The sequence below is a fragment of the Alexandromys fortis genome, unplaced genomic scaffold (genome assembly GCF_014885135.2).
Source record: "Alexandromys fortis isolate MF-2015 unplaced genomic scaffold, M_Fortis_MF-2015_v1.1 scaffold_31, whole genome shotgun sequence".
Classification (NCBI taxonomy): Eukaryota; Metazoa; Chordata; class Mammalia; order Rodentia; family Cricetidae; genus Alexandromys; species Alexandromys fortis.
In genome coordinates, this window is record NW_026067974.1 from 6,633,070 (window position 1) to 6,643,274 (window position 10,205).

Sequence of the window (10,205 nt, forward strand, 5' to 3'; positions counted from 1 at the left end):
CATCATGAAAACAGGAGACAGCCTGGAAATAGTTCCCTGGCTGGTTGAGGCAGCTCCGTGGCTGAACCTAGTCTAGCCAACCCACAGGCAAGAGTTCACTCTGACTTCGAGATTTGATGCTTATTCTTTGGATTTCTACAATTATTAAATCCGTGTCTGAGTGGTCTGCCTTTCTCCTTTGTGTTGTGAGGGTTGACTGGGGCAACGTGGGATGGTTGGTTGTCCGTGGCATCTGGTTTGCAGTAAGTGCTGGTGGAGGTGGATTGTAGTGTATTGCCGTCTCTGCTCCCACAAGGAGACTCCACCCCTAACTGTACCTAGGAGGTACTTTGGCCCTCTCTGCTGTCAGGTCAAGGATGGGGAAGTTCACCCTGTTGCTGCGGAAGTCAGTCAACACTGTCTAGGATGAGGTCTGGTTGTAATGTAGTCATATGAAGGTAGATCCGCCTGGATAGTTCTGGCCCGACACGGCGGGAGGTAGATGTCACACCTTCTCCACGGCGTACCTGTATGTCAGCCAGCAAATTCTGACGTTCTTGCTCAGAAAAACACCGCTGATAAGCCTGGAAGTGGCAAATGACCTTTTAACCCCATACTACCCACCCACCCATGGCCATCCCTTGGTGGTCAGGTCAATTTGAGGCAGAAGAAAATGTCCCAGACCAGATAACCCACACTGCTGACCTACATTCCTAGCCCATCAATAGAAGCTCCCTTGGGAATTCTGGAGAGTGAGGCCCCCATAGCAGTATACCTGCACCAGGAGCCGTGGGGAGGGATAGGCATCCACAATAGCGCTGGCCATTTCCAGACTGACTCGGTTCAGCTGCTGAATCTGCCTCCTCCAGATCGCTGCAAGTCCCTTACCAGCTGGGTCCACTTTCATCCCTCCAGCCCAGTCTTTCTCCAGGCAGAAGGAAAAGCTGGTTTGATTCCGGAGCTTCCTACAAGAGCACCACTGGGGACCTGAGTTCCTCTCCTACTTATTTGTCCCCTCAACTGTGGACTGAGTTCTCCAGTGACCTGGAGGTAGACTTAGTCTTACATCAGGCCAGTTTGCGTCTCTTTGTTCTCAAGCATAGTGCTGGTTGCAGATTCCCATAAAAACTGCATTTAGTTGGGGGTGGGATGGGGCAGGAGAGGTGGTGACTCAGCAGTTAAGAGCCCTGACTGCTCTGCCAAAGTAGATTTGATTCCCAGCACTCACAGGGCAGCTCACTATTACCTGACTCCAAAACCAAGGGCTCTGATGCCCCCCCCCCCCTGCCCTCCTTAGGCATTGCACACACATGCAGGCAAACACCCATAAACATAAAAAGGAAAAATTGCATCTGGGGCCCAGGAGAGTAACTGAGTGGGTAAAGTGCCGCATCTGTAGCCCCAGAGCTACAGGGGGGTTATGGGATATGAGACAGGATCCCTGGAATCACAGGCCAGCTAGCCCTACATATGCAGTGGCAAAGGAGTTCCTGCATTTTCAGTAAGACCTGAACCTGAGGTTATTGCCCAGTCTCATACACGTGCATGCACACATATATACACGCGCAAAAAGATTAAAAAACAACCCCTGATGCCGGGCGATGGTGGCTCACGCCTTTAATCCCAGCACTCGGGAGGCAGAGGCAGGCGGATCTCTGTGAGTTCGAGACCAGCCTGGTCTACAGAGCTAGTGCCAGGACAGGCTCCAAAGCCACAGAGAAACCCTGTCTCGAAAAACCAAAAAAAAAAAACCGTTTCTAGTCCTTTTCACTAGAGAAGGTAATAGTTTTTTTTTCCCTGATGTTAAGGTGGGGTTGTAGGCAAAGGGGACTGAGTAATGGGCAATTTGGATACTATTTGTGGTTCTCACTTCCTGGGGGCTTCAACAGCTCAATCTCAGTTCTCCATTCCTTTAATATAATAAAGCACCTGAACAGGGTTGTCTCTGAGGTCCATGAGCTTACAGTTCTGACTAGGATCATTCAAGATCTGACCTGAATGAATCCTAGTAATCCAGCATCAACTTATACAATAGATTTGCCTCTAAGTTAAAGAGAATATTTTTAAAAAGGGCTGGAATTTAATGTGTATGAGTGTTTGCCTCCATGTATATATGTGTATTACTTACTTGTCTGGTGCCCTCACAGGCCAGAAGAGGGTCTTACAGACAGTTGTGAAGTGCCATGTGGGTGCTAGGAACAGCCTGGGTCCTGTGCAAGAGCAGCAAGTGTTCTTAACCACTGAGCCATCTCTTCAGCCCCCTAGATATGAGGCTTTTGCCAAGGCTCTCCAGCATAAGATAGGGTTCTGCCTAAAAACAGGCACTGGGGAGCTGGGGGGGGGGGGCTGGAGAGATGGCTCAGAGATTAAGAGCACTGCCTGCTCTTCCAGAGGTCCTGAGTTCAATTCCCAGCAACCACATGGTGGCTCACAACCATCTAATGAGATCTGGTGCCCTCTTCTGTTCTGGTGGCATCCATGCAGATAGAACACTGTATCCATAATAAATAAATAAATCTTAAAAAAAAAAAAAAAGGCACTGGGCTTGTGGCAGTTTAGGAGAAAGGCACATTTTCTCTGGCTCTAAGAACCAAGGGAAAAGCGAGACCTAGAGTGGAGGGCATCCTCCCAGTCACTTACTTAAAGGGAGCTTCGGCCACAGCCTTTGTAAATGCACAGGTAAAGTCAGCCAGCTCTTTCCAGCTCTGCACCATCTGAGCCTGGGCTTCTGTATGTAGCTGCAGATCCACCAATGCCTAGGAAGAGTGGAGAGACTGGTTGGAAGCCTTCTCAGTGCTCCCTGAAGCTACTCTGAACCTCTTGGCTCCATTTCCCCCTTTCCTACTCAATCCAAGGCAGACAGAAGTGCCAGTGAGCCTTTTATTGGTCTCAGTTGGAAACCTAGTTAGAGAAGAGTGAGCACTCACCTGACCAGGGCAACAGGATTTTTGTTTTGTTTTGTTTTTGTTTTTATTGAGATATTTTTCTCTGCTCCCCTCCCTTCCTCCTCTGTCCCCTTCTACCCTCTCCCGTGATCCCCCATGCTCCCAGGCAAAAGGATTTCTTACCTCTTCCATGTCTAACCTGGACACCATGAGCCTTGTGCTAGACTCTTGTCTCTTCTGCTGCTTCTCTTTAGCCTGTTTATTTGCCATTCCTGATTTCCTTTTCCTTGGCGGATTCTGAGCCCTGGAACAGCAGCCCAAAACTGAGCCAGGCAAAAGTGTTGCCGGACTATTGACCAGCACAGCCTATGGCTTGTCAGGGACACCATCTTGCAGAATGCCTTGCAGCCAGGGTGAACAAGCTCCCCCTTGATAACCCACGACCTGCCCCTTTAAGGCCTGTATCTATAGGGCATAGCCATACCTGAAGCATTTCTCCTGATCCACTATCACCAGTGACAATGCTTTCCCTGTCTTTGCTGTGACATCAGTTACAAAGCCCCGAAGTGTCTCCTTCCCTTTCTCGGTAATGCTGGTACTTCCCTGCATAAAGTGGCAGAAAGGGCATTAACACTAATTCCTTGGGAAGAGGCTGGCACCATTCTACCCCCGGCCCCGCACACCTGCTTTCCGTTGTAGACCATGGACATGAAGGCCTCTGCCAGGAGCAACACCAGGACGGTCGGCTCTTCCACCCAGTCTACTCCATCCTGCCAAAGACGAAGAACACAGCATGGGGAAGGTCAGCGGCTGTGGTTCCTGTGGGCGAGCTGGATCTTCCGGGGGAATGGCCCTGTATCTTTCCTTCTTGAATGATGTCGTGGTGACAAGAAAACCCACCTGTGGTCCAGTCCCTCCATCCCTTGACTGTCCAGCGCTATTCCCTGCATCTCAGAGACAGAGTATGAACATGGGCAAGATGATTCGGGGGCTAAAAGTACTTGACACACAAGGCTGAGGACTGGAGTTTGATGCCAGGAACCCATGTAAAGGTGGAAGGAGAGAAGTGAGATGCCACAAAGTTGTCCTCTGGCCTCCACATGCACCATGGCACACATACATGTACACAACAATAACGCATTTTTAAAGTTGGGAGTAGTGGGGAGCTGGAGAGATGGCTCAGAGGTTAAGAGCACTGACTGCTCTTCCAGAGGACCCAGGTTCAATTCAATTTCCAGCATCCACATGGCAGCTCACAAATATCTGTAACTCTAGTTCCAGGGGATCTGACACCTTCACACCAAAGCACATTTGGGGAAAAAAAAAAAAAAAGCCGGGAGTGTGGCACACACCTTTAATCCCAGCTCTCAGAGGCAGAGGTAGGAGGATCTCTGTGAGTTCAAGGCCAGCCTGGTCTACATAGAGAGTTCCAGGGCAGTCAGGGTTACACAGGGGAACCCTGTCTCAAAATTCAATTTTTTTAAAAAAAGAAGAAGAGGAAGAGGAAGAAGAGGAAGAGGAAGAAGAAGAAAGAAGAAGAAGAAAGGATTGCCAAGCATGGTGGCAAATGCCTTTAATCTCAGCACTTGGGAGGCAGAGAGGCAGGTGGATCTGAGTTTAAGGCCAGCCAGGGCTACATAGAGAGACCCTATCTCAGAAAAAGGGGGTCGGGGCATTGGTGCTGTGTATATAGGCAGCTCAACAGTAGAGTGTTTGCCTAGTATACATAAAGCCCTGGGCTCCATCCCCAGCACTACCAGGGAAAAAAGATAAAAAAGAAAACCTCCAACAGACCAAGGGCTCAGTCAAAGCCAAGGTGCTTCAGGGCCTTAACAGGGTAAGTAACAGGGTGCTGAGGAAGGAATGGGAGCAAGACTTGCACAGTTTTCTCACGGTCCCTAGAACCCAATACAAGACTCCAAACAAAGCAAGCAGGGTGCAGGTAGAGGAGCTCCAGGGTCTAGTTCCCACCTTGAACGTTCAACACTTTTTATCCCATTTCCCTCCCTGTGAACCAGGCTGGCCTTGAACTCACGGAGAGCCACCTGCGGAGTGCTGGGATTAAAGGTGAGCGCCACCACCCGCCCGGCTCATTTCTAAACCTTGAAGGGCAAAGTGGATTCACAGATAGGAGGAATAGTGGGAATGTAAGTAATGCAGAGACCCCGGGGTTGAGGATGACTGTATGCTGCAAGCCTCCTGGATGCTCGTGCCAGATCGTCTCACTGAGACCCTCCAACAGGGGCAAGTGAGGTTCCGACTCCTCCGCTCTACAACAGGCAACTGAAGCCCAAAGACGTGTGACCTGCAGAGTCCAGCAGTCGAGTCGAGGATTTAAACACAGTTACTCTGATCCCAAAGCCCAGCTAGAGAACTAGGGATAGCACACAAATTCTCTTCCCTGTCCCACTCTGCTTAAGCTATGTCTAGACATCACGTGACCCCAGGCTCAAGGGAAAGAGAACGAACTCTTTATTTCTCAGGGTTGCCTATAATAGTGTTGGCCCTCTCATCCTTCTGGAGTCTGCTTACTGCTGCCTCACCTCATCCCTTCAGACTTGGGGACAGTGACAGCTTTGCCACTCAGTCTCAAGCAGGGGCAGTACAGCAGTTTATCCTGCAATGCTAGAGGGCGAAGGGGAAGGAAAACATTCAGCCAGAAGCTCATACCTCTTCCAGCTCTGTCCTCCTCCTCCAAGTGATACTTTGAGGCACGGCCTGGGCTTCAATCACACAGCTGCACTCCATAGACTGCAGTGCTCCCAGGAGCTGGCCCCCGCCTTCCATCTGTAAAAGCACTGCAATAGATTTAGAAAGGGCTGGTCATAGGGGAGTCCAGGACACAGTCCGCTGGGCTCAGGGGAGAAGCTGGAATCTGCGAGAACCTGGGTCCAGCACCACCACAATGTGCTTCATGCATTCCTCTGGCCTCTGGGCTTTCAGCCTATTGACCACCGCTGTCCTCTGTTTCTTTTCAGGCTGCCTTGGGGTGTTTTCCTTCCTGCTTGCTTGTCGTGGCTGCCAGCATCCCTGAGCGCCACTTCTCTGGACCTTCTGACTGTGCCTGGTTCTCTTCTGAGGTAGAGGGATGTCCGGAACTGGATTGGTTACTGCCAACTCACTGCAGGCTGACTGGTACGCTGGCAGTTGATGGCCAGGACTGTCTAAGACAGAGTCCCCGTCATTTGCTGGGCTGTTCTCTAAGGCATCGTGGAGAGGACCATCAGGGATCTTTGGGAATGGCTGCTTTTTCCAGTCACTCAGTCCACTTATATCACGTTGATGATCTGAAACAGTTTTAAGTGAGGAGCTAGAGCGCTCAGGGATCAGCTGCTTGTGGGTCAAAAACTTACACGAGATCCTCTCAGCCAGGGGGACAAGTACATCTTCATCCTCACTTCCGCTGCTTAGCACTCTGATGGGCCCTGCCTGTGTGAGAGCTTCAGCTGCAGCTAGGACAAATGGTGGATCTTCCAAGCCAGGTGAGGGAGGACAGGAGGCCTCAGAATCTGAGGTGACAACCAATACATTCTTTTCCCTTTGAGGCTGAATCCTGTCAGCTGAAGATGGCTCCTTCTTCAAAAAGGCAAATGTGGGCAATTCCTCAGAATCACTCTCCGAGGAAAGCAGCAAGAGGGATGGCTTTGTTAGCGACATCAAGTTAGTTGCCTAAAAGGAAAGATGAGAACATACATTAGACCATTCAAGCTGGTCCACTAGAGGTGCTCATGTGGCCAAACTTTAGGAAAATAAATATGTTAAGAGAATCAGAGAAATAGAACATACCCCAACAGATTGAATAATCTGGAACTCATGGCCACACTGGTATGCCAACAGGATTCCCGCTTTAAAACCGAAATTTCTAGGTCATGGTGAGCTATAATCAAAATACAGTTACTATTACAAAACTTTAATGGAGCTGGGCGGGGGTGACACACGCCTTTAATCCCAGCACTCAGGAGGCAGAAGCTGGCTGATCTCTGTGAGTTTGAGACCAGCCTGGTCTACAGAGCTAGTTCCAGGATAGGCTCTAAAGCTACAGAGAAACCCTGTCTCAAATACCAAAAACAAACAACAACAAAAAAACCCCACCCACTTTAATGGAAATACTAACAAAACACAATGCTAGCCCCTTGCTGATCTCTGTATTTGACAGTTTTCTGTTTTCTTTTTGAGAGAGTCTGATGTAGCTCAGGCTGGCCTTGAATTAGTGTGGCTGAGAAAGACTGTGAACTGATCTCCTGCATCTCACAAGTGCTGGGACTACAAGTACACACAATAATTCCTGGGTCCACATGGAGATCATGAAAAAACTTTCTAAAACTATTTCTGTATGTGTGTGGGCATGTGCACACCCCAGCCCACATGCGGCAACCAGAGGACTTCCAGGAAGTTGACTTTGTCCTTCCACAGTGTGAGCCCTGGGGTTGAACCCACATCATCAGCCTTGGCAGCAAGCACCTTTTACCCTTTGAATTTACCCTTTGAATCATCTCTCTGGCCCCTAACATGGAGATCTTTCAAAAGAAAATAATAAATAAAAACCATGCTGGTGCTGGAGAGAGAGCAGTTAAGAGTTTATACTGCTCTAACAGAGGACCACGTTGGGCAGCTCTCACAACCACCTGTAATTTCAGCACCAGGAGGTTCAATGCCCTCTTATGACCACCACGTACACATAAAATAAAAACAAATGAATTTTTAAAAAACATACGCTAATAACACGAAGCAACAGGCAAAGATGCATGATGCATGTCACCTAGCCAGGTAACTAGAGTTCAGTCCCCAGAACATCAATGGTGGAGGGAGAAATGACTCCTGAAGGCTGTCCTTTGACCTCCACATGCGTGCCTCTGCACATACCTGAGTGTGCTTATGTGCACAGACATACACACATGGAAAAAATAATAATTCACATACTTTTTATTAGAGTTCATATTTATAAGTCACATAAACAGTTTATAATATTTAAAATATACTTTAGGAGTTTGAGTAATAGCTCAGTGGTGCAGTGCTTTCTTAGTACGAATAGGGCCATGCATGGGTTTAATCCCCAGGGAAACAAATAAAGCCCTAATACAGATTCGTGGGGTTTGATACATTTGTGTTCTTTAACCATTACCATCATCTAATTCCAGAATGTCTTCATCACCACGAAAAGAAATTGTATATAAATTGGGCAGGCTGGCGCACAGCTGCAATCCTGCCTCGTGGGAGGAAGATACAGAAGATACAGGAGGATGTTTTGAGTTCAAGGTCAGCCTACACGATAGTGTAGTGGTGAGACTATCTCAAAAGAGAGATTCCAGAACCATCAAAAAGTCATTGCCCATTCTTTCCCTATCCCAGCACCTAACAACCAAAATAAAGCCTATTATCTCTATGGACTTCTACATTCTGTATATTTCATATAAGCACAGTCTTTTGTCGCTGGTGTCTTTCACGGTCACGCTTTCAAGTCCTTTTGTGAGAGCATTGCCTTCCTTTTTATAGCGGAATACTATTCCACTGTGTGCATAGACCACATTTTGCTTAAGCATTTATTGCTTGATAGGCAGTTTGCTTCCCTTTCTTGGCAGCTATAAATAATGTTTCTACAAACACTCATGTACAAATGTATTAAATGAGTATGTTTTCACACTTCTCCTGTGTATACTAAAGCCTGCCTGAACTGCTGGGTTACACTCAAGAGTCGTTCTATCAGCAAACAGTGACTGTAGGTGTGGCCCAGGATAATCCTTGAAAGATTCCCTTCCTGGATCTCGGTTTCTTTAACACAGTAACAGTAATTTAGGTTTGTAGGAATTAAATGAAAGTGTGCATCTACGACCAAACCAGTTTAGTACAGAATCTGGCTGAGCCTCATCCTGGTACCTCCTTAGGCTTCGGGTGACTCCCGCAGGGGGACGAATGCCCGTTCCAGACATGCTCCCCGCCTCTGAGGCCAGCGGTCCATCGCAGAAGCCCCCAGAGGTACTGGCCACAAAACCCAGGAAATCGGCGCTCACCTGCTACTGCTCCCGCCACTCTTTGAATTGTACGCAGGATCCGGAAGTAGAGCCTCCGGTAGCGGAAGCAGGTTTCCCAGCCCGGAAGCGAATGCGAAGCAACAAGCATGGCGTCGGCAGTGCTTGCCCTGAGGACGAGGGCAGAAGGTATCTCAGCGCTGTGGTTGTTGTGGGGCGAGCAAGCAGGGAGGCTGGGAAATGAAAACTAGATCCAAGGTGAACCCTAGATGCCAAAGGAGAGAGGGACTCACGACCTTTGGAGGCGGGCTGTCTCCGGTAATGTGGCTCGTGGTGGGCGGTGCTGAAGAAGAGTCAGTTCAAAAAAGTTCATCGAGTCATTATTCAGGATTTAGCTGTTGTTTTTGTAATGTAGTTTGCGTCTTAGTGCTGAGTTTTCATGGCCCGTGCTCAGGTCTGGTGAGACGCTGTGGAGTGTATCAGCATAAAGATAATTGTTGTTACCCCTGTGAGTTCAGTGGGTACGACAATAAACACGTAAATACTTAGCTGTAGTTGTGATGAGCGCTGTGGAGAATCCTAGATTAGGTCTTCAAGGAACTCTTCTGAAGGGATAATTATTAAGACCTGAAAGAGAGATCCAACCATCTGCGGAAAGAGCAAGAAAGTGACTCGATCCAGTTTTATATTTTGAGTAGCAAGTTACGAGGGGGCGGGATAGATGCAAATAAATAACAAGGAATGAAAACGAAATGAGGTAGAAATGAGGGTGCTTGTAATCCCTGCACTTAGGCGCCTGAGGCAGGAGGATTGTCTCATGTCCAAGGCCAGCCCAGCTCACATTCCTAAAAACTATAAATAAATAAAATAATCATCATGGCAAACCATGGAAAGCTGGACTAGTAGCCTTGCCATAGGATAATTTGGCCAGGATATTAATGGTGATGGTCATGTACTCGGAGGAACGTGGATGAATATGGCATCTGTTCTGAAGATGGACTCCACAAATCTTACTGGTCTGTGAAATGCGGGGAAAAGGAGTAACCCGCAGGTTCTCCTTGTTTCTCACAAGAGCAAAGGTGAATGAATGAAGCAATGTAGATGAGCAAAACGTCGGTCACCCATTAAGTCAGTGACTGAAGCCAGGTAGTGCATGCCTGTAACTAGTTTTTGTGTGAGGCTAAGGCCTGAGGATTGCAAGTTCAAGGCCTGCCTGGGCTACAGAGAGAGAGAAAAAAAAAATGGATGTTTAAAATTAGAAAGATTCCAATGGTGAATATTGAACATGTCTCTGTAAGTTCTTTTTTCTTTTGTTGTTAGGTATATATTTTATTTATTTATTTATTTATTTATTTATTTATTTATTTATTTATTT

General features: G+C 47.8%; 2 protein-coding genes and 1 long non-coding RNA gene across 7 annotated transcripts in view; 2 read left to right on the forward strand and 1 right to left on the reverse strand.

Annotated features, from left to right (window-relative positions):
* Positions 1-167: 167 nt before the first annotated feature.
* Eme1 (essential meiotic structure-specific endonuclease 1) lies at positions 168-8,954 on the reverse strand. 5 transcript variants are annotated; one of them, XM_050157074.1, is made up of 10 exons: positions 8,873-8,954; positions 6,651-6,741; positions 5,750-6,533; positions 5,535-5,662; positions 3,548-3,634; positions 3,349-3,467; positions 3,048-3,168; positions 2,620-2,735; positions 755-944; positions 168-506 (listed from the first exon to the last, which is right to left on the reverse strand). In XM_050157074.1, exons 3-10 carry the CDS (start codon positions 6,519-6,521, stop codon positions 387-389), a joined length of 1,653 nt encoding a protein of 550 aa, XP_050013031.1. In that variant the 5' UTR covers positions 6,522-6,533; positions 6,651-6,741; positions 8,873-8,954; the 3' UTR covers positions 168-386. The 5 variants fall into 5 exon arrangements, with proteins under 5 accessions (XP_050013031.1, XP_050013028.1, XP_050013029.1 ...); XM_050157071.1 differs by having other exon boundaries at positions 168-563; positions 8,873-8,946; XM_050157072.1 differs by lacking the exon at positions 8,873-8,954 and adding an exon at positions 8,739-8,858 and having other exon boundaries at positions 168-563.
* On the forward strand, positions 4,570-8,867 carry LOC126510504 (uncharacterized). The gene is made up of 4 exons (XR_007594420.1): positions 4,570-4,931; positions 5,843-5,999; positions 8,003-8,120; positions 8,747-8,867. It is a non-coding gene; the product is annotated as an uncharacterized lncRNA (long non-coding RNA).
* Mrpl27 (mitochondrial ribosomal protein L27) overlaps positions 8,896-10,205 on the forward strand; it is a 6,827-nt gene continuing 5,517 nt past the window's right edge. Inside the window, exon 1 of the mRNA XM_050157079.1 lies at positions 8,896-9,019. Within this exon, the coding sequence (XP_050013036.1) occupies positions 8,980-9,019 (40 nt within the window). The 5' untranslated portion in view covers positions 8,896-8,979. The remainder of the gene's footprint in view (positions 9,020-10,205) is intronic.